Source organism: Lepidochelys olivacea (genome assembly GCF_965140295.1).
Source record: "Lepidochelys olivacea isolate rLepOli2 genome assembly, chromosome: 7".
Classification (NCBI taxonomy): Eukaryota; Metazoa; Chordata; order Testudines; family Cheloniidae; genus Lepidochelys; species Lepidochelys olivacea.
The window spans coordinates 115,756,947-115,780,699 of NC_140417.1; the positions used below are offsets into that span (position 1 = coordinate 115,756,947).

The following is a 23,753-nucleotide window of genomic DNA, read 5'->3' on the forward strand; positions in this document are numbered from 1 at the left end:
GGTTAGGAGACAATTTGACAGATTTAGTCATACAGTTGTCTTAATATTACCTCATGTTATGATTAAGTTTTAAGTTGGAGAGCTTTGAAAGGACACTTCTTGTGGCCTTACCTGAAGGCTACAGCTTCCTGCTGGAATCTCCAGCACTAACATTGGACTGACTCAGTATTCCATATGCAAGGACAACAGAAAACAGCTTCACTCAACTTATCAGATGGAGAGAGGTCTCAGTTTTTATCACCCCATGTTTGTCCTGTAGCCCAGTGGTATGCATGCAAGCATGAAGCCAGTAGGTCAGCTATAATGTGAGCTAAGATGTCTGTGTAACAAAGCATTCTGCAAAGACATTCTACCACTGTGGTCTGAGTGACTGAATTTTGGCAAGTACACACTGCAGAAATGATCACTCCTACAGGATAGTTTTTTGAATGTGCAATTAAAATTTATTGCTTCACATTAGCAGTGGTTACCAGAAGGCAGCTGAAGCAGAATATGAATAATTTCAGGCTTAAGAAAGTGCTGGAGGAACTATGAACGAAGGTCAGTCTTCCAGCCAATGACAATTTCAGTTTAATAAGTGGAGGGCATGGAGTGTGACCACCACTTTTTGACACAGAATGAAGCTTAGTAGAACCTGCCCATTTGCTTCATAAGCACATTTTAGAGATCAGCGTGCTTCAGTCTGAAAGCAAGAGCTTCCACCTTACTTGGAGTCTTGTGCCTATTCCAGAGATGAGGAAACTGGAACACAATAGCTTACGGTCATCATTATGATGAAGTCCAAGCCATGGCATAAAATTGGCAAGTATAAACGTATCATCTTCCTGTTAAGATTCCTCTTGCTCCTCTGTTCAAATCTTTCTCAGCAGGTGACTTACTGTCCTGGGGAGTGCTTTGGTATTCCACAGAAATTTCAAGGTGTTTAGATATGCCACCCTATTATTCCTGCATATTTGCATAGAGGGCTTCAAGTTGAGTCTGAAAGTATTTAGAGAGTTCTGTTCTCTTCGCCTTCAGGGTTGGAGTCAGGAGTCCCTGTTCAATAGTGAACATCTGTGGATGAATGTAGATGTCTTTTACCTGAGTGTAGAAAGACAGACATTTACATTTTCTAGCACATCACTGACAGCTAGTTGATCAGCATTTGAGGGGATCATCAGTACCATGATAAACTGAAGAGCCACTGACAGGTTTCAGAGTAGCAGCCATGTTAGTTCTATGTATATAAGTCTCCCCACTGTATTTTCCACTGAATGCAGCTGATGAAGTGAGCTGTAGCTCACAAAAGCTTATGCTTCAATAAATTTGTTAGTCTAAGGTGACAAGTACTTATTTTCTTTTTGAAAAGCCACTGAATTTCCATTTGGATAGGTTCTTTACTAAGGAGGTTCAGGACTAGTATAAGCTACAGCAATGCATACTTCCCAGGCCTTTGGCAGCCACTGTGTGCCTGTGCTAATGCCTGTTAACAGAAAGTTCATAAATACTCACTTGTTCAAAGGACTTAAGGCCAGCTTCTCTTCCTACTTTGACCATGTCTTCTAAAATAGCTTTTTTCAATACCTAGAATACACCAAGTTGAAAAACAGACCTCACACAACACAGCAAGCAGAAGTTTAAAGCTACCTCCCTTTCTAAATTCTTGGTGGGGTAGCGGGCCTCTTGTGAAGTTATGCTTAGAGGTGTTGGATACTTACCACTCAGTGCTGTGTTCAGAGCCCTATAAACATCAGCCACACCCCTAGGAAGGCCAGTAGAGCATTATCCTCATTTGCCAGATTGGAAGTCATTACACTGCCTTACTCTTCCTAAGCCCCTGTGGCAATGGCAGTGTTAAGATTAGAACTCAGGGCTTGCCACCTCAACCCAGTGCTTGCTCCGGGACACTCAAATGGTTGAGACTAGCAACTAGTATTTTAAATGGAAGCTTAAATTATAGAACTCTAAAGACACTAAAGAAAAATCCTAAGTCCACCTTAAAGTAGTTTCTGCAGGACTGTTGTCTTCTGGGTGCATTATACTTGTGCTGCAGAAGACACAATCTTAAGATAAAGAGTCACTTACTGAATTTTTGTAAATTTCTTCAGATGAACCTTTTATTCCAAGTTTTGCTGCAAATTTTGCAAGTACTTCATGGTCAGGAACCACTACACCCACTAGAGAAGACTGGAAAAAGAGTCACATTTGGAACAAGATGTATGATGTGAAAGTGTCAAAAGTTAAATGTTGAACAGGATTGCATTAAGCTGTTGGACTCTGTACAGGAGTCCTACCTAGAATCAACCCAAAGAGACTTTGCAGAACTCTAGGGTTCTCACTTTGCCTCTCACCGATATGGACAGATTCCCTTCTAAGAAGACATGCATCATGGATCAGAGGAAGTGCCTAGTTAAGATCAGTTGTTTTTTTTAAACAGTTGCAATTACTGCAGATAATTCATTGCCAGACACCTGGAAAAGTCTTGCCCACATGCTCAGGGCATAACTGATTACCCCGTTTGGTGTTAGGAAGAACTTTTGAGGTCAGACTGATGGAAACCCTCAGGGTTTGGTTTTTTGGGGCCTTCCTCTGCAGCATGGGCTGGTTTTAACCAGAGTAAGTGGTAGATTCTCTGTAACTTGAAGTCTTTAATCATGATTTGGAAACTTCAGTAACTCAGCCTGGGTTATGGCCTTATTGCAGGAGTGGGTGAAATGGTGGCCTGTGATGTGCAGGAGGTTTGACTAGATGATCATGATGGTCCCTTCTGGCCTTAAAGTCTAAGTCTATAATACAATTGCCTGAGTTCTCTGGCTAGGGTGAGTTACATATACACCAACTACTTACTGTTAGAGCTTATTTACATTATGCAAAACTCTAAGTATGAGCTACAGTTTAATGGCGGCTTCAAATTAGAGTCTATAGCCATCCATCCTATGCTCTGGGCACTTATTTCTTAAGAGTTTGATGATTGCCCTCTGGTTTTTAAGATGTTTCACCATTTGTCTAAATGCTCCCATTGAAGTACATGGGAATTTTATCAACTGCTGTGATATTCAGGCAACTTCTGATCACTCAAAACCCACACTCATCACCTCCCAGCCTACTTAGAGATCACAAAAATTGTGGGACAGCATCCTGACAAACACTGCTGAAGAGAAGATTCCTGCCCTCTAATAGGGAGGGCTAGCAAGAGACAGCCTGTTTAGCCAAAAGGGTCCACCAGTAATCTGACCTCCTGTATATCACAGGCCAGCTATACCCACATACTAAACCCAGAGGCTCTTGAGGGGAAGCTGCAGCTTGTACACAGAATGAGCTTCAGAGCAATTGATGGGTCTGAAGTACTCAAGGTAATGCTTCAAAAGGCCTGATTCTTCAAGGCTGAGCACTCGTTTCCTATTTAGGGAGTATAGCACTCAGGAAAGAAGCAGTTTACCTTTAAACTGTCCCCATGTACAAAAACTTGGGCTACAGGAGCACTTCTGATGTAGATGTTTTCAATCTTCTCTGGTGCAATGTACTCTCCTTGTGCTAGCTTAAAGATGTTCTTCTTTCTGTCAATGATCTTCAGAGTTCCATTCTACAGTAATGTTTTAATGTTAGGGTATTTCCTAGTATTTGGAGTCTTCCTTCTCCCCCAAATTAAAGCTTGCTTCTAAAAAGAAGACCTACTCCCTTCTGTAATGGGTTTCATTTTTGTTGCATGGAATCATGCAGCTTGTCTCAGACAGCTGCATCTTCACAACCCCACAGAGAAGTTGAGAGGTACTAATTGGTTAAGTTAATCAGTTTCTCTGTAGCCCCAACCCCTCAGTTATTCTTGTAATTATCTCAGGACATGATTAGGCAGCACCTTTATTCTCTTAATAAAAAGATCTCACCTTGCCTGATCATTGTGAAAGCAATGGCATGTTCTTGAGTTAAATTACTGGCCTGACAGGTGTTATTTGAAGTCTCCCTTATCCGAGCTAATTGGTCTTGGGCACTCCACCCTCACCCCAGCAACTTTAACAATTACTGGCCTCTTTATTTAACCACATATTGTGCCAAGCATAGTGGTGAGAAGTGGTCCTTAGATGATTCTAACTTAGATGTCAGAGTGTAGAGTCCAAGACTCAGACTCCAACTCCAAACACCAGTTCTATGTCTAGATTATCTTTGTAGTATGCCAAGCAAAACCCCCAGATTAACTAAATAGAGTTAACTGGAGTTCATATCCAAAAGAAAGATGCTTAGGCCTATCTTTAACAATTTGGGATTATGTAGCCTATGACAGTCCAATACTTTTTGCCTTCACTACAAGTTTAGTAGGGACAATCACTTCCCAAAGATTCCTCTGCAAACTAGGGAAGTGTTCCTCCTATAGCAGGAATTAAACCAGTGACAACTTACTGGCATCCATTTCCCAATGTCTCCAGTGTGAAGCCAGCCATCCTGGTCAATAGCTTCAGCTGTTTTCTCAGGATCCTTCAAGTAACCCTTGAAGACATTTGGTCCTTTAATGCAGACCTACAGCATACAAACAAGAGCACTTGTCATCACATGTAGCATTGCACCAATCCACACAGAATCACTCCAGAGACAGGTTTGCCTACCTCTCCTTCATTATTGGAAGAGAAGTAGTTCATGTCAGCCACATCTTCTAGTTTTATGATATTGCAGGGTAGAGGGGCTCCAACATGGCCTGCAGGAGAAATTTAGGCAGATTTGTAAGGTCTGTAACCTTTTGCAGAATCCAGAGGTTACTTCCTTGCACCCTCAAGGTATTTTGAGGGTGTCAATTTAAAGTCAGTTTCTACTTTGCTTGGAGGGTCTGGAATTCAAAGCATTGAGATTTTGAGGGCCCCCTATATTGCTTTGGAGTTTCTAATCTGTGTACTATACAAGGTAGGAAAGCAATGGTTGGATTAGGGATTTCTTCACCATTGCAGGAAGAACAAACCCAACAGATCTTGATCAGAGGTGAAGAGCATTTTAGCTGCCAGGTTATTCATGCTGAAGCTATAGCATCTATTGAAATGCAAGTCATTGGTCCTTGCCACTGAGTGTTTAAAATGCTAGGACATGTGTAAGTGAGTTTGCTCCCTCCATCTCATGTCCTGGCATTTTTCTAATTAGGGTAAACTCCTCCCGCCCTGCCCCTGCTCATCTATTTGAAATTTTCCCCTGTCCTAAGTCTTGGCTGCTGTGTGCTGGTAAATGGATTTCTGCCTAGTAGCTTCAATTCACAGTGATGAAGTGATCCAAGTTGGATCTAGCTTTTTCCTGAATAAGGGTTGTATTGAGGCTTAGTTAACCCAATCTAAATATTGGGTATTATGAGCAACAATAAAGCAGCTCTGCATTCCTCCAGGAAGAGACAAAATGGAAGTTGATTCAGTATTCCATATGTTGTGTAAAAACACCTGAACACGTAACAGTGCCTCCCTGGATTATGTTTAGGGCCCCACCACATTCATGGTCATAGGATTTTAAAAATCATGAATTCCATGATTTCAGCTATTTAAATCTGAAATTTCAGTGTTGTAATTGTAGGGGGCCTGACCCAAAAAGGAGTTGTGGGGGTGGTCACAAGGTTATTGTTGGGGGGGGGGGTTGCAGTACTGCTGGTGGCAGCACTGCCTTCAGAGTTAGGCAGCTGGAGAACGGCAGCTGCTGGCTGAGAACCCAGCTCTGACGGTAGAGCCATTGCCAGCAGCAGTGCAGAAGGAAGGATGGTATAGTATGGTATTGCCACAGTTTACTTCTGCGCTGCTGCTGGCAAGGTGCTACCTTCAGAGGTGGGTGCCCAGTCAACAGCTGCTGCTCTGGCCACCTAGCTCTGAAGGCCAGAGTCAGGGTGGCAGTATTGTGACCCTGCTAAAATAACCTTGCAACCCTCCCCCCACAACTCCCTTTTGGGACAGAACCCCCGAATTTGAGGAACACTGGTCTCCCTTGTGAAATCTGTATAGGATAAAAGCACACAAGACCAGATTTTGCAGGGGAGACTAGATTGTGTCATTTGGGACATTTTTTCATGGCTGGGAGTTTGGTAGGACCTCCAATTGTGTTTCAGAAGAGATACTGAAGAGATTCTGGGAGAAGCGTGAGCAAGGAAGATGTGCGTGCGCTTTGGTCCTTTAGAGCCTTATATGCCCAAAGAACACATTTCTATCCTTCTGCCCCCAACAGAGCTATACAATTAAGCCACCTGGTCAGTAAGTTCTGTTCATCACATGAAGAGATGTTATTCAGGCTAGCCAGCCCTCATAGAAAAGTGAAAGCAAGGTTAACTGGTGCTAACGGGTGTTTGAGAAGTGGTGTACACTACAGGGCAGCAAGAAGCTGAAAGTATTTAAGTTGTGTCTAGCAGGGTGATCTTTTCAAAGGCTCCTAGGACAATTTAGTTGCCCACTTTCCATGGAAGTGAGGCCATCTGCCTTTGGCAGCTTCAGAGAAGACTTTCAATCTCAGCCATACCTGTTGTACAGTCTCCAGGCACAGTGAAGGTGCAGCCAGCTGCACATTCTGTCTGACCATAGGCTTCAAAAATCTGGATAAGATGGAAACAAATACCCTTTTAGTGCTGGAGTCCTTGTGCTGTCACACAAGAGTTGTGCCCATCGGTAGAGTGTCAAGGTGCACTTTACATGGCAATATGAAGTCTTTGGCCACTTCTGGCCTATCCATCCTTTATATGGAATAGAAGTAAATTAATATTATGTACAGCTATTGTAAAAACCACCTAGATCCAATAGCCTACTTTTTTTGTATGGTCAGAGTTAGAAGATTGAGCCTACATCCAGTCCCTTGACATAAATGCAGAATTCCTAGTGCAGGCCTCCCTATTAATGGTCCAAGTGCAGATTTGAGTAGAGATCCCATCCAAACTCTTCCTATGGGCAAGAAAAAGGTAACAAATCTGTTTCCTCCCTGAGCTGAGCTGTCCAGAGTCCCTTCCCAGTTCCCTCCAGAGCCATTCCCACTACCCACATCCTGCATAGATCTAGTGGTGCACTCCTGCCACAGAGAAGCCTGCATAAAGTGAACACACTTGCCAACAGGGCAAGTTGCTAGAAGACTCCTGGCACCCCATTATACTCCCCTGCACATTGACTGCTGTATTGCAGGGAGCATCTTCTGGAGAGAAGAACTACAAGCCACTAAAAACAGTGTGCCACAAAAGGTTCATGTTCTCCCCCTTCTATACTAATGCTACAGCGTGGGGGGGGGTTGCAAACTTAATTTTCAGAGATAAACATGTACAAAAAAACCAACAAGTCTTTATAGGATTGTGGCATTATGAGATGCTTTAAATTCAGTCATCTGAATCACTGCTCCTCTCCACTCTCCTTTGCTTTCTATTTGGACTAAGCTTTTTATGATAGGGAGTTAGTCTTTGGATTTGACTATATGAAGTGCCTGACAGCATCAGCCTTCCAAGCTACCTCATCCTCCACTCATTCAGGAAGAGGCCCTTATTCTATATAGCACTGAACTCTAAAGATTGTATGATGTTGGATCCAGCTAGAAAAATGCAGGTACATAGATAGGGGAGAAGAGTGTTAGTGTGATCCAGAGTCAATGATGGAGAGTCTGTTCTAGATGTGAGGTCTTTTAATGAAGACTATTCTGCAGTGTGGAATGCTATTGCATTTGTCTTCTCAGCATGTGGAGAAGTCCATACTTCATACAAAAATCATCCCCCACTACTCAGTCTGGGCCAGTGTCACTTGTCAGTGAAAGTGCCATCTAAAGTGTTCTGCTAACTTCAGACTTGATTTGACAGTAGTCTCAGAGAAGGTGGCTTACCTGACATCCCAATGCTCCTCTGAGAAGTGTCAGGACAGAGGGAGATATGGGGGCAGCTGCTGTTACCATTATACGCACCTGCCCACCCATGGTCTCCTGCAAGAAATGATTAGAGTAGTCAAAGCAGAGCCTGATCCATCTATAAGAGTCAAGGGTTTGTGACTAATCAGCATGTTTAATGGTATCTCACTTTAAAGCTGTGTATGGGAACCTGTGACTTCATTCAAGGTATGCCCATTTTCTGGATTTCTTCCTCCTCTCCTTAATGGAGAGGATTGCCACAAGCAGCTAGTCATTTTCTATGCCACATAAGCCCTCCAAAGGCAGGATACCACCTCTCGAACAGAATTGAATATGGCTCCAGCAAATGGACTAAGGCTTGTGTGCCATTCACTGAAGGCAGAGGATCACAAGACATTCCAACAGGTCTTCCTATCTAACAGGCATCAGTGGTGCAAGCATCAAGCTTCTCAAAGGAAGAGTTGAGACATCACTTTTCTGTCCCACTTGGCTCTAGAACATGGAGGCTACCTTTTGAAGTTACTTCTAAGCTAGACATGGCTGCCTTGAAGTCCGATCAGCATTCCCCTCCCCCATCCCAAGCTAATTTGGCAAGGGTCTCAGGGTGCTTTTCAAAGTGCCAAGAATTACACTCTCACCTGAGGTAGCTACAAGTAAAATCCAAGCTGGAGGTGGGGAATGCTTGTCATTTATCCATTTTAAATGGGCAGCCAGTGATAACTCAAGGATTAAATCTCTACCTTCATCACCTGCTTTCGCTTCCAGCTCTCATTTCCCTCCCCTACCCATGCTGCTATTGCCCCAATTTGGTTGTTGATCCAGGGGCTGCTCACTCTGAACAAAGAACTAGGCTATTCTTAGATGCCAGAAGAGTATCTAGTGTACTGTACCTTACACTAACACCACCACAAGGAGCAGTCACCAAGGACTGGAAACTTCTAGATTTTAAGGACAAGGAGAGAAGAAGTCCCACCTTCCAGAAAGTTCAGTTTCAGCTCAACTCTGCCTTCAGACTAAACAGGTGCAGAGTGTTCCTCCCCCCCAGGACACTTCAATCCAACTGGAACACAGCAACTCAAAGTTGCATTCATGCATGTGTGTACAATGAAGTCAATCACTGCAAGTCTAATAGTTTTTCTGCATTGTTTAAACTATTGCTATAAAATAGTGTAGTGTTTTTAGAAGTCCTTGTGTGTAATTCACCTCAGTGTTACATGTTTCCCATTCTGGGCCTGATCTACAGATGTTCTAAGTCTGCTACAAGACAGCTTGGCTCTTCAGCTCATGTCAGACTCTTGCTTTCAGCTCTGATCCAAGGTAAACAGCCTTACAGCAGATGGGAGCCTTATGTGGCTTACCATGCTGTTCTAGGCTCTGCTTATCTCCACCAGCTCATCTATCACCTTATTTGGGCCTGGAGTGGTTACTGTGAATGTTGTTTCTGAATTTATGCCTTTGAGACATACCTGGACTTTCTTAAAGATCATTTTGTCCCAGATGCTGTCATTTCGGAGAATGCCCTTCTTCACTTCATCCAGTTTTCTGGCTATAGCAAAGCTTAACAGAACCCGTTTCAATGGATTCTGTGCAGCACTTTGTATCTGCAGGTGAAATGTTTAAACGAGTTTATTCATGAGCTCACCAGGGTATTTTCCCTCATGTTCTCTCATGATAAATTAAACATTTTTAAAAATTTGAAGGGTGCTAGATTCAGTGTCCAGTGCCATCTTCATCCATTTAGATGATGCATGGACATTGGGAAATATAATGGTGCCACTTGGTACAGTGGTCACACCTCAGCCATGACCTTGAGGGCCTGCCTTTGTGGTAGAGATTGGGCCGTGCAGAAATCTGCATAGTACACCATGACAGTAAAGACTGCCAACAGGGTCTGTGCTTTAACTAAGAGCAGACATTCCTGCTGTGAGTGTTAGTTGATGATCCACATTTAATTTGATTTTCATGGGAAGTATGAGGTATTTCTAGTACTGAAGCATCTAGGAGCTACAATCATGACCCCAAGCCCCCCCATTATAGCCTCTGGGGCAAAGACAATGCTCACTCCTCTAATCAGAGCCTCTGCCTCCAACTTGTGGGTAGTCAGTACATTTAAAGCCAAGTTTCCAGTGAGTGCTAAGTTGTGTGAATTTGCAACTGTTGGAAGCAGATTTAAGTGCATATCCCCCTTTGTGTAAATTCATCTAGGAAAGCTGCAGCTTTGAGTACCTGGTCATAGATCCTGTTGAGCAATCTTGGTACTGCTGGAAACATAGTTGGCTTCAAGGTTTTCATGTCATCTGTTAGTAGTCTAATGTCTCCTTGGAAGAAACCCACTCTTGCTCCGCTGGAGTACATTATAGTCTAGAAAGGAAACATACAGAGAATGGGCTTAGTCCTGCAAGTCCTTGCTTGGGGTAAGAATTCCCAGCCTCACATGACTAGAAGTCTCAGAACAATTCAAGAGTCTAAGGCTATGCAGGCTTGTCTTATTTGTAGCATGCAACTTCCTTGGAGGAGTGAAACTGTTATCGTTTGTACTTGTGTATGACCTGGGAGCTAAGGATGAAATCACTTAATCTTCAACATATCCCCATTTTATGGATGGGCAAGTTACTTTTATCTGTTGACCTACAAGAGGGATGTCATTTGGTTTAGTTTCTACTGTGAGAGCCCAGACTGTAGTGGAACAAGTGAAGAAACAGTGACTAGTGATATTAAGATCTTTAAGAATATTACATTCACTGCTGTTTTCTTAGCTCTAAGTGCTTCCTGTATTCAGTGTTCTTTAGAAGTAATAAGATTCAGTATCCCTGAGATTGATAAAGGCTTGCAATTTCCATTTTACAGATAGGGAAGTGGAGACAAAGAGGCCAAGTGACTTGTTCAAGGTCATTGAAGTAGCTCAGAATAAGGATTTAACAGAAGATGAAGTTGGGTAGTGAGTGTACTTTGTGAAAGGATATTACAATATGGTCCACATGTAATGTACATTTGGGCTTCTGGACCTAGTCCGGGAGGATTTATTGCTTCTACAGGGGAATTAGTGTTAAGGGATGTTCTCACAGTGTCATTTGTTTAGGTATTTTCTTAGTGTCCTCTGCCCTACACTTTGCAATGGTGTGACAGTGTTGCTTTGGTGGGTATTTCCCACCATCAATCCCTTCAGAGGTAGCAGATACCAAGCAGGGCTACATTTGTCAGCTAGAGTTCTGACAAAAGGCTATTTACTGCTTACTTCATTCAAAATTGATTGAAATGTGAAAAAAATGAGACTGAATCCATCTTAGTGATATCAGTAAGATGATTGGCATCAAGTTCTGTGGGATCAGTGCAGTTCTTTTGCCATCTGGTTGAAGAGCTTTTCTGTGCCTTAGGAATAGGAGAGCCCCAGTTCCTCCCTAACCCATTACTTCCTTTATCTTGCTCACATTCAACCCCTATTGGATCAGGCCCTTGATATAAGGAGCTCTGGGCCTGATATTCTGGGGATATTAAGGTGTTGCAGGTGAATGTTGGAGAGTCAGTGTGATGGACTAGACCCTAGTATTCATACCTGTTGTAATATTTTTGTGCAAAGTACACCTGGTAAGGTAATCATTTGAAAACTCAATTTGCTGATACAACATAACTTTACATAAAATATGTATGGCAAAGATTTCTCTGTATGATGTTAACACCTGTTCCAAATGCCATGGCTCACCCAAGCAGATGTTGGCGAACAGGTCTGTCCTAAAATAAAGGAATGTGTGTCGTGCTTAAATTTGCATTTCAGCAATAAAAGTGTCAAGCAGGAAGGGAAACAGGTGAGCAATGATGTTCCCCACTGGTTATCTCCTTGTGCCCAACTGGAAATGTTTTTCAAGTGAGGGGACTGAAACTATAAAAAGGAGGGACAAACATGTCAAGGCATCCCCTCTTCCTGCCCATCTCATACACTACTTTTTCCTGTTGCTTCAGGTGCATTTGTTGGACTCTGAGGGAAGGGGTCCTGACCTACAGAGTTTTGTCAGTATGTCTACACTATGAAATTAGGTCAATTTTATAGAAGTTGATTTTACACAGTTGATTGTGTATGTCCACACTAAGTGCATTAAGTCAGCAGAGTGCATCCTCACTACCCTGGCTAGCATCAACTTACAGATCAGTGCACTGTATCCCACAGTTCCTGCAGTCTCTGCTGCCCATTGGAATTCTGGGTTAAGCTCCCAATGCCTGATAGGGCAAAAGCTTTGTTGGGGGTGGTTTTGGGTACATGTCATCAGGCCCCCCTGCCTCCCTCCCTCTGTGAAAACAATGGCAGACAATTCTTTCATGCCTTTTTTCCAGGGTCCTGTCTGCCAACCCTGCTCAGCCTGCTGTCTGCCTGGATGATTGCAACCCCAGGCAGGCAGTGGGCTGAGCGGGGCCAACGAATGGAGCCCCAGACCAGCAGTGGGCAGAGTCTGCCTGTGGCTCTGGCTGCTGGCTTCTGCCAGCTGGGGTCCTGGCTGCCAGGGTCCTCCTCAGCCTGTGGCCACGCTTGCCATATCATGGCAAGCATGGAGCCTGCTCAGCTCACTGTCCCTGTACATCTCCTGGGTGCTGATGGCAGATGCGGTACTGCAAACAGCAATTCTTTCCTGGCCTCTGCCACTGAATGCCTCCATGCATTAAGCTGTGCCCTATCAGTGCAGGAGGACTGCATGAGCTCAGAAAACAGGTCATTGCAAGTGTTCCCCCCACCTCCTTCTAATCTGTGATAACCTCAGGGATGGAGATGACAGGGGGAGCAGAGAAACATTGGCTTTATGATTCTGAGGGGACTGCATGGTCACCTGTGCTGCCAAGTTCACCACACTGGCCAAATAGGAAATGAAATTCAAAAGTTCCTAGTGCTTTTCTTGTGTACTGGGCTAGTGCATCTGAGTTCAAAGTGCTGTCCAGAGCGGTCACAATGGAGCACTCTGGGATAGCTCCTGGAGGCCAGTACCATCAAATTGTGTCCACACTACCCCAAATTTGACCAGGCGATGTAGATTTCAGTGCTAATCCCCTTGTCGGGAGGAGTAAAAGAATCGATTTTAAGAGCCCTTTAAGTCAACAAAAATGGCTTCATTGTGTGGATGGGTACAGGATTAAATCGATCTAATGCTGCTAAATTTGACCTAAACTCCTAGTGTAGAGCAGGGCTCAGATAGCTAAAAGCATGTGGTGAGAAGTGTTGCTTGAATCCACTAGTTTAGTATAGCAAAAAATGACAGGTTTCAGAGTAACAGCTGTGTTAGTCTGTATTCGCAAAAAGAAAAGGAGTACTTGTGGCACCTTAGAGACTAACCCATTTATTTGAGCATGAGCTCAAATGCTCATGATGCATCCGATGAAGTGATCTGTAGCTCACGAAAGCTCATGCTCAAATAAATTGGTTAGTCTAAGGTGCCACAAGTACTCCTTTTCTTATAGCAAAAAATGTAACCCAAGTGGGGCTAGCAGACTGCAACTATGCAGATAGTTGCATGCTGAAAGGGTGTGTGTGAGAGCAATCCATGTGGGAGCTACTTCAGCAAGGCATTGTAAGGCACCCAAGGTTGCAGGACAGAGGTGACATTAGTTTGGATCATACCCTGGTAAATCAGTCTCCTGACCTGTGCTGCAATGGTTTTGTAAACCAATTTGAGATATTCACAGGTCTGTGTGTTCACTCATCCAGAGGGCTTATAGTATGTTTGAGTAATGCACCAGTTTGTCTGTCCACATATGTATTTAGATTAGAGTTGTCAATTAATTGCAGGTAACTCAACTCATTAACTCAAAAATTAATCACACTGTTAAAACAAAAGAATCCAATTGAAATTAAATATTTTTGGATTTTCCTACCCTTTTCAAATATATTGATTTTAATTACAACAATTAAAAGTTTACAGTGCTCACTTTATATTTGATTACAAATATTTGCACTGTAAAAAAGGATAAGATGTATGAGCTGAATTGAAAAGTACTAAGTACTGTTGTGCTTTCATGATAATGAGATTGCACTACTTACAAATTTAGGCTCTGAAGTTTTACATGGTTGTTTTTTGAGTGCCATTATGGAACAAAAAACCTACGAGTCCATTTAGTCCTACTTCTTGTTTCTCGTAGCAATTGGATGAACAAGTGTGCTTACATTTACTGGAGATAATGCTGCCCACTTATTTACAATGTCACCTGAAAGTGAGAACAGGTGTTGGCATGACACTGTTGTAGCTGGTGTTGCAAGATATTTATGCGCCAGATGTTCTAAAATTCACATGCCTCAGCCTTTGTCCCAGAGGACATGCTTCTGTGCTGAAGAAACTCAGTAAAAAATAATGTATTAAATTGGTGACTAACCTCTTTGGCCAAGAATTGTATGGCTGCTGTTTTACCTGCATTCTGCCATGTATTTCATGTTATGTGAGTCTCAGATGACCCAGCACATGTTCATTTTAAGAACACTTTCACTGAAAGTGACAAAAATGCAAACGAGATACCAACATGAGATTTCTAGAGATAGCAATCAACCCAAGTTTTAACATTCGGAAGTGCCTTCCAAAATCTGAGTAGGATGAGGTGTGGAGCATGCTTTCAGAAGTCTTAAAAGACCAACACTGATGTGGAAGCTACAGAACCATCAAGAGAAAAGTCAGCCTTCTGCTGGTGGCATCTGATGCAGATGAAAGTGAACATGCATTGGTCTGCACTGCTTTGGATTGTTATTGAGCAGAACACATGTCCTCTGGAATGGTGGTTGAAGTATCAAGGGACATATAAATCTTTAGCACATCTGGCATGTAAATATCTTGTGAAACTAGCTACAAGAGTGCTGTGCCAGGCCATCGCCTGTTCCTCACTTTCAGGCGAGATTATAAACAAGCAGCAGGCAGCAGTATCTTCTAATGAAAAGACTTGTTTGTCTGACAGTTTGGCTGAATAGTGAAGGATTTTAGAAAGCAGACAAGTTAGGACACAATATAGACTACATGAGATGTCGAGAAGGTAAATTGGCAGGCTATTAACCTTCTCAGAAGAGTACAAGAATGGCCAACTTCACTGGGTGGCCTGATGCCTTTAGATCTAAAGGCAACACGTTAGCAAATTAAAGGAAAGTTTATATAATGTGTAATGTAGCCTGCAGAACTTGTTGCCAAAAATATTTAGTTCAAACCTTTATTGGCAAGTTTCAAAAGAGTTTATATGGCTAATCAGAACATTCGTTACATTTGTTTAGTGGTTGGTATGCGCCTTGGAACATGACTATTAATATCACTAAATAATGGTTTTAGAGGTTGCCCTATGGGCCAATCTGGTATTGGCCACTCACATAAATCAGTAGCTAACTGTGCTACTGAGTTAAGTGTACTATTTATTGTAGGATTGGCTGCATGACTAGAACAGCTATACCAAGGTCCTTCCTGTAATGATCTGGTAGAACATAAGGAAATACATACATAAATTAAGGGCTTGGTTTACTCTTACCTGTACTACTCTCTCAAACATGTGAGCCAGAGGAAGATAGGACACGGAGATGTCTGAAGTCTTGCAGTCAAATGTAGTCTACAGGGAAACAGAACAGCATTGAGGCAGGAGAGGATAGTCATGCCACAGCAGTTAAACATATCTGTTAATTCTGTTAACTTCTGTATTGAAACAGCAGGTAATTTTACACCTGCTCCATCCTACTCAGAGGTTTGGAGTCAGAACTTTGGGGAAAAAAATACCACTGAAGTTAGCCACACTCCCTCTATCCCCTATGGTATCTGCAGTCCTTGTCTAGAAGTAGGTTTCCCCGCCTGGTTTGGAGCCAAGTCAGGCACTCTTGAAAGCGTGTCTTGTGTTCCTTCTAGGAGCATGTCCATATAGGGACACTCAGGAAAGTTAGACAAGCCCTAGGAAAGGCCCAAGATGGGAAGTTCAGATCCTCATAGGAGCAGCCAGGATTTAAATATTTCAGATCTTGTGTTCTGGCTCAGATCCATTCCTAGGACTGACTACTAATTTCTGTAAAAGATACATTCATGTTCTGGCTTTGTACATGAGTGAGGTTAGTGGTCTTAGGCTGGTCTACAGTGTAGACTTGTCCATTTCAAAGCCCTGAACACAGTGTAGGCTATTGTTAAGTTGACTGTGGCAACTCAGGAGGACTTGAATATAGTTTTGTGGAGCTGGGTGGCTTAGACAGGAGATCTTGCATTACAGCCACTTCAAGCCTGACCCTCCAAAAGAATAAGCACCAAGTTAGTCTGCAAATGTGAAAGCAGCAACTTACCTCTGTACTTTTAAGGAAAGCAGCAGTATTTGCAACAACGTTTTCATGTGTGAGCATGGCTCCTTTTGGGTTACCTGCCAAAGATCATGGGGAAAGAACAAACTCATGGCAGCCAGAGCCACTAGGGATCTGGCAAGTTTTACAGTTTACATTTGCTCAGTCACTTGTACATTTGCAAGCCCTCAGGAGATTGATTGTGGTATGACTATGTAGTCATGAGACAGAGCTTTTGGATCAGAGATGAAAATCACCACTACATAAATTACATCTAATGCAAGTGTGCCCAGAACATGGCCTATAGAATCCTGAGGTTCAGTCTAGGAGTGTCTCTGGCTAGGCATGTTTTAAAGTGGAGGGGAGAGCTGTAGGTTTAAGGGATAACATGCCTGAGATGGAAGGCCAGATTCTGAGACTGGTGAAGCTATTCACTTGAGTGGAGTTGCATGGATGTAACAAAAGGAGGTTTTTGGCTCATATCTGCTATCCCTCTATAATGGCTTCAATTTTTATGGTTTTAGTGTATTGTATGAAGCCTCCTGCAGTTATTCACTACTGAATGACAAAGCAAGACGGTCTCATTTGATTGCAAGTACCATCACAGAAGGAAGCTATATTTTCTGCATTTCATGTCTTGAGAAGTTTCCAGTATTCCCCTCTTGATTTAATAGTCTCCCCTGATCCAAGGGAAGAAAAAATTCAGAAATGACAAAACAGACTTTAGTGTCTGAACTCTGCTTGTTACTTACCTGTGGTTCCACTGGTGAAACAGACAACACTAAGATCCTCAGGTTTAGGAGGCTAAAAAGATGACAAAAGCAGTATTAATTTCATAATCAAGATTTTTTTTAAATCCTTCTCCCCATTACTGTCATATCTGGAAGGTGCTTGGACAAGCCAGTAGCCAAATCCCTAGCTTTTCTCCCTTTTCCAGCAAGGCCCTGCTTGGGTTTTTATTTTTGTAAGTTTGAGGTAGAAAGGAGAGGATCATTGTTGACTCATTGTTATGGTGGAGAGGCCTCTTGAGAGGCAGGTTTGCAGTGCTTTCATCAAAGAAAGATTAAAAATTTCAGTAACTTACAACAGGTTCTCTTAAGTTGTTCCTGCCCAGCTCCTGTGTCAAGATAGATAAAAAAGACAGCTTTAACACATTGTAATATCAAAGTAAATGCAATGTAAGCAGGTGAAACAAGCCAGATGGGGCATGTGATTGTTTAGCCAGCATGCATTTTGCTGGTGACAAGGTGTAAACTCATTGCTAGGCCTTCCCTGCACTGCCACAGCAATTACTGCAGAGCCCTCTTCAACATACTCAAAACAATTAAGTACAAAGCTGGCTGTGAAGAGCTACAGCAGATCTCACTAAACTGGGTGACAGCATGTCAGATGAAATTCTATGTTAAGTGCATAGCAGAAAATAATTCTAATTGCATGTACAAAACAGGGTCTAAATTAGCTGTTACCACTCAAAGATCTTGGAGTCATTGTGGATTGTTCTCTAAAAACATCTGCTCATATGTAGAACAGCCATAAAAAAGCTAACAATGTTAGGAACCACTAGAAAATGGAACGATAATACAATGGAAAATAGGTCACTATATAAATCCATGGTACACCCACACCTTGAGTACTGGGTGTGGTTCTGGTTTCCCCATTAAAAAAGGATTCAAATTGGAAAAGTACAGAGAACAGCAACAAAATTTAAGAGTATGGAACAGCTTCTATAGGAGGAGAAATGAAGACTGGGACTATTCAGTTTAGAAGAGAGGGATAGGATAGAGGTCTAGAAAAATCATGAATGAGTGGAAAGGTTATATAATCCCTTCTCATAAGAACTCTGGTCATTCAGTGAAGTTAGGCAGGTTTAACAAAAACAAAAATACAGAAGTATTTCAAGATGCAGTCAGTCAATCTGTGAAAGTTGTTGCCAGGGGATGTTGTGAAGGCAAAGAGTATAACTGGGTACAAGAGAATTAGATATGCTCATGGAGGATACAGCCATTGCTAGCTATTTCTAAGATGGTCAGGGATATAACCCTATGCTCTGTATTTTCCCCAAGTCTTTGGCTACCAGATGTCAGGAACGGACCACTCGATAGTCATCCTGTTCTATTTATTCACTCTGAAGCATCTGGCAATGGCCACTGTTAGAAGGCAGGCTACAGGGCTAGATGGATCATTGGTTTTTATCAAATATGGCCATTAGGTTCTTAATATTCCTATCCAAGAGGTCCAGCAAGTCTGCCAGCTTGTGTTAGGCTGTAAAACTTGCTGAGCCCATGCATATTACAAGTTACAGCTCTAGAATCTTGTGCTTTAGATCTCCAGGGCTAGCTCTCTCCAGAAGGAGCTTCCAGTTAATTTCTGGAGAGCATGAGGGAACTCAAGAGGTTGTACAGACATACCTTAGTTGGCTATTGTTCAAGAGCTGCAGAAAGTCTGTCCATTCAAAAAGGAGTTTCTGCAAGGCTTACCAGTTTGATTTGACTGAATTTCTTATTCAAAAGTCTGTATGTTGTTATTTAAGGGAGCACAGATAAACCCCAACATTGCTATTGTATAAAAAGCTAGACATTTTGAATACCAAGTATGCCTACTTAAAACACAAAAAAGAGGAGTTTGTAATAGGAGGAGTGTTGTATCTAAAGAGGATAATACTAAGTTACAGCTTCTTAATAGGTGGTACATGACAGAGCCATGGAGTGTAAAACTAGGGAAACTCCAGTTACCAGTGTAGTAAACATGTCTAGTGTCAGTATTGACCTAGTCAATACATTGCTGTCTCTTCAGATTGTTTGTTCATACCATTGAATGTTCAGTCTGAAGCTCTCAGACTAGCAGTGAAATTTGACTCTGGCTTCAAATCAAGTCTCCTTGAATGAGCATATATAGTAAGCAAAATCCTTCTCTTACCAAGTAGCTGTATTGACCTTTCCCTGAAGTCACCAGATAGGCTGTCAGTGAGGGATTCACATACCTCAGCTTCCTGAAGCGACAGGATCTCAACTCCTTCTTTGGCACCTTTATCTTTGATCTCATCATCAAAGAGATCCATCAGAATGATGGTCTTCAGACCTGGGATCTTCCCTTGCTCACAGTTTTCAAGCAGGACTTGTGCCTTTTCAGGTTTGTCACAGATCACAATGGAGATGTCACCTACAGGAAGGGAAGAGCCCACACTTCAGAAACCTGATCCAACTCCTGCTGAAATTATAGGAGCCCTGATCTGACCCTTATTGAGATTAGCCATGGATTGATTAGAGGTTAAAGGAAATTCAGGTTCTGTCCTTCAGATCTTTCAACATGTTAAGTTCTCATTTGAAAGGTTGCAGCCAAAGCCAATAGTTGAAGTTAACAAATGCTCTGCACTCAATTACTAGGGTTACAAGTCTGGGCCTCTACTAATGGAGTCATACCAGGGCTGGATTTGACTTACAATATACAAGTGTCAACCACTGCACCCTGCCCCACCAAAAAGGGCTTTACATTTTAGTTGTACACACAGAAGTGTAGCTTCTCAACAGGGGATAAAGTTTTAATGCCCATCAATTCTTTCCTTAAGTCCAAGATGGGAATTGGTCATTTTGAGTGACTGAATATCCCACTGTAAATACTTGCTTCTTTCCAGCTAGCATATATCCCAAGGAGCATTGGCCTCAAATACTCTGAATTTACAGAAGCCTTTTACATGTGTTTTTAGTAATTGCATGTTGTGGTAAGACAGTAATGGAACACTAATGAGCAAGTGACATGTTCAGACTCAAATGAATCTAATTAGATTACAGCTCTGTTGTCCCAGAAGACTGAACCTGTTGCTAAGGTTAGCTTGGCTTGTAATTTAATTTGTAAAGATTTTACAAGTTGACTGATGGTCTGATTCTGTTTAGCAAATCTTGCCTTTGGTTAATTTTAACAAAGTTCTGACAAGGAACTAAGCAAGATAAAGACCAGTGGAAGAATCAGTGACCCAAGGGAAGACTTGAAATAGACAAGAGGGCACTCATTCATTTTACTAACTTTGGATCTAATCACGTTGACAATTTTGTCTTCAATTAATCGCATAGGATCTCAGGCAAACCAAATTAAGTGCATACTTAAGTGTTGGCAGGATTGGGCCTTTGTTTTACCCTTTGTTTCAATTGTTTAGAGTCTCACCTCAAATTATGAGGATACTGCACTGGTTTGCTTTTTCTGGTTGGAGAAAGTTTGTAGGGGGTCTTATTAATAAGTGAGATACAGATGACCCAGTTCCTTCCAATCTCTTCCCAGTCCTTAGAATCTAGTGGACAGTCACCAAAGCTTAGTACAAGAATTCTCCCAAGAAATGTGGTGGTAGGCCTATTGCTCAGGTCATGTCATCTTACAGGATAGGCATTGAGAAAGTAGTGGTAGCTACAAGTGTGCTGAGAGTTTAGGGCCAAGTTGCAGAGCTGGAAATGAAGAGGTCTAGGTTTGTTAGCTAGTGTAGGTCTAACAGTTCTGAAAAGCCACAACTGCTATGAAACCTGAAGCAGAAGAGAAGCATTGTTAGGTCAGTGAAAGTGGAAAGGAAGAGTACATAAGGTTTTTACCTTTGTTAATAATAAATGCAATGGCATCTGGCCCCAGAGTGTCATAGAGTGGAACAGCGACCATTGAGTAAGTGTAACAGGCATATTCTGAAATGATCCACTGCACAAAAGTAGTAAGAAATAGCACTGTTAGAGAAGCAACTACCCTGAGTTTGTTACCAGAGATGTATGGTTGTTCAAATGCTTTTGCCAGAGCAAGTTTAGTAGCCTGTAGAGTAGCCCCTCACACATATACATCTAGTATAGATTTATATATGAACTGCTTGTTGTGGCATCCAGAACCCAGATCTTCATGGGTAGTCCTAGGCAGCCACCTGGACACTAATGAACAGATACAAAAAGGCGATTGGAAGGAAGACAGCCTAAGCCCAGTAGGAGATCTGATTACTGTTCGCAGATCATCACTTGGAGCCCAATCCAACCCCAACCCTGTTTAAATAAATTGGGGGCACTCCACTGAATTTAGACTTCCATGAGTGCTGGACAGTTGCCCATAGCTAGGGTTCTGCTTGTCACTTACCTCTGGTCTATTCTGAGCAAAGATGCCAATAAATTGGTCTGGTGATGGTTTACATCCTTTGAACAAGAGCCCTGATCCCAGGTATTCAGCTCTGTCTGACACCTGCAGGAATAGAGGAAGTAGTTTTGGCTCATTACCACTGGAGACTGCTACAAGGTGCTGATCCATTCTTTGGACTGTATATAAAATAAGTGGAACTAACCTGTTTGTAAGTCAACCACTGATATGGCTGTTTTGGTTTTCTATACCCCAAACATGGTCCATTTCCTAAGAAAAGTTGGGAAAGTTTGTTATGAAAATTTACATCAGTTTTTAATATAAAACTTATCTTCATTTATTGGGCTGTCTTCAGTAAAACATGGTAAGTGCTTTGTTGGCTCAATCTTATGTAGTTAAGTGTTTTGCTAGAATCTTTATTTAGACAAGTATCTTTAACCCTGAGAAGAGACTGCACAAGAGATCAATCTTCTAAATGATCAAGGAGAACAAGAATTTGTGCGCCCCATAAAGAATGTTTCTTGGAAAAGTTATTTGTCTAGAGAGCAAGAGAGTTGGGTAGCAATTACCCAAGCATAGCCAGAATTGAGGTACTCAGTGGACTCCAGAAATAGAGATGAGTATCAATGTTCAGGAAAGTACAAGAGAAACTTGAGAAAAATGGAGTTTTAGTGGAAGTTTTTGCAACATCTCTGACAAAATTTATCTTCAGGACAGATCAAGTGTTCAACTATTGATTAGAGTTCTGAATGCTTCTGGCTGTGATTATGTCTCTTTTCTGAGCTTTGATTTTTCAAATTTTTTGGGAGTTGTTCTTTGTGTCTCCCAACACCCATTTAACTACACCAGCACGCTGCCCCTGCCCTGCCTCTCCCCCCCACCACACACACTAAATGCATTAAAAAAATTAGCATTTGCCACTCATTCACTATTTTTTTTAAGATCTTTTCACCCAGTCAGGTAGCTGCAACAATACCATCCAACTCTGCTGGCCCTTCACAAGATTTTAAGAGACATCCTGACAGGCAGTTACGGCCATTGCCCATTTTTTCCAAAGTCAGAGTCAGTTCATGGATTTGCAGATAAAATTGGCTAAAAATCAAAACAACTTTCAGTGTTTAATTGGCAATGCAGTCCCTAGCTGAGTCACCTTATATGGAATGCTAAGTGCTACCTAGCTATTGGTGCACTCTTCCAATTGAGTGTCAAATCCAATATTTGACCTCAGAATAATGGCATCCTCTGTGTTTTAGAGTTCAGGTTCTTGCCTTTATACTAGGATGGAGAGACATTGAAATTTAAGCTTAGGATATGATCTTCAGTTAGCAAACCTGGAAGTCACCTTCAAACAAAGAGGGCTTTTTGATTGCACACAGTTAGCTACAAGCAATTCCACCCACTCATGTTGGTTAATGTGAAACCGTAGGCTCGTGCCCTGAGCCTCAATGAGCACTATGCATTTCCCACTCAACTAGGTGCACAGCTAGCTAAGAAACTGAAGTGACTGGAAGGGCTTTTCTTCCAGAACTCAATTGCATGTGAATAGTTTACACTGCTTTTGTACCTTGTGCAATGGGCTAGTTTGTTCAGCAACAAAAAAAATTCTTTCCTAGCATAGTATTATCCCAAGGCTTTATTCATGAGCCATAGGCTGCATTAACACTAGAAAATTTCACTCCCCCCCCCCCCCCCCAATAGTGGCCAAGTATCCTGAAAGCAGACACCAGTGGTGAATCTAAAAAAGGATTTTGTTGATCAGGAAAAGCCTTGATTCATCTCTTACAGCACAGCCAAATGTTTCCAAGAGAAGTGATGGAATCTTCATTGCTTTGGACTGTGGAATTAGCCTGGCTAGACAAGACTTTTGTCCAGTCTATTGAAGGCAGTTTTACATTGGCAGGATATCAAAGGATCTGAGATGGTCTGATCTAATAAGTTTATAGAGAGGTGTTGGTATCTTGAGAGCCATTTGAAGGGCTAGGAAAGATGCAATACTGTTTATTTGGATACTTTGACTTGGGAAGTCTACTGATTTTCCTTTATTTAATGTGTTACTATGCCAGGCTTTTTATGTCTGGTGTGCTGTATTTAAAGCACAATCTTGAGCCACAGACCTCAGACTGAATTCAATCTATGCACAGTTAGAACCCTCTCCTAGAGAAGGTCCAGAAGAGGAGAGGACAATTTAGCTGGGCCTAGACAACAACATCCCTTCTGGCTTCAAGTCTGTGTAGCTGGAACAAACATTTACTTCTTATGACCAAGATGATTAAGAACAATATCCTACTTACCAGACACATGGAGTCCTCTTTGGAAGGCCTCATACAGAGTTTTGGCATCCTCATAGTAATAACTAAGCAGCTTGTTCTCTGGCAAGAAAGTACTTCTTCGGGCACCTCCCTAGGGTCAGAGCACATGTTTGTAAGCGTTGTTGCAGAGCAGTGAACTGAAAGTCAGGTGTGTGACAGGCAGCTACTTCCTCCTCCAAACCTCTCCCAAAACCCCTTGGGGGGAGCTTTAACACACAAGCCTAAGATCAGTTAGGGGGGTTTAAATTCCTCCCAAACGTCTGCTTGTTCATTGCTGATTAATCCATCCACTGTAGTCT

At 42.2% G+C, this 23,753-nt stretch overlaps 1 protein-coding gene across 3 annotated transcripts in view; it reads right to left on the bottom strand.

The window, feature by feature from the left end:
• Positions 1-417: 417 nt before the first annotated feature.
• The window catches only part of ACSL5 (acyl-CoA synthetase long chain family member 5), a 41,517-nt gene continuing 18,181 nt past the window's right edge, over positions 418-23,753 (bottom strand). For 2 of the 3 annotated variants that reach the window (XM_084635278.1, XM_084635279.1), the window contains exons 3-21: positions 23,437-23,545; positions 21,351-21,415; positions 21,149-21,250; positions 20,629-20,728; positions 19,035-19,213; positions 17,139-17,171; positions 16,807-16,858; positions 16,061-16,134; positions 15,271-15,348; positions 10,024-10,158; positions 9,264-9,398; positions 7,777-7,872; positions 6,445-6,517; positions 4,578-4,666; positions 4,375-4,491; positions 3,419-3,562; positions 2,065-2,166; positions 1,492-1,563; positions 418-1,080 (exon numbers count right to left, since the gene is read on the bottom strand). In XM_084635278.1, the coding sequence (XP_084491404.1) occupies positions 940-1,080; positions 1,492-1,563; positions 2,065-2,166; positions 3,419-3,562; positions 4,375-4,491; positions 4,578-4,666; positions 6,445-6,517; positions 7,777-7,872; positions 9,264-9,398; positions 10,024-10,158; positions 15,271-15,348; positions 16,061-16,134; positions 16,807-16,858; positions 17,139-17,171; positions 19,035-19,213; positions 20,629-20,728; positions 21,149-21,250; positions 21,351-21,415; positions 23,437-23,545 (1,896 nt within the window). In that variant the 3' untranslated portion in view covers positions 418-939. The remainder of the gene's footprint in view (positions 1,081-1,491; positions 1,564-2,064; positions 2,167-3,418; positions 3,563-4,374; positions 4,492-4,577; positions 4,667-6,444; positions 6,518-7,776; positions 7,873-9,263; positions 9,399-10,023; positions 10,159-15,270; positions 15,349-16,060; positions 16,135-16,806; positions 16,859-17,138; positions 17,172-19,034; positions 19,214-20,628; positions 20,729-21,148; positions 21,251-21,350; positions 21,416-23,436; positions 23,546-23,753) is intronic. The other variant, XM_084635280.1, reaches the window with a different exon arrangement.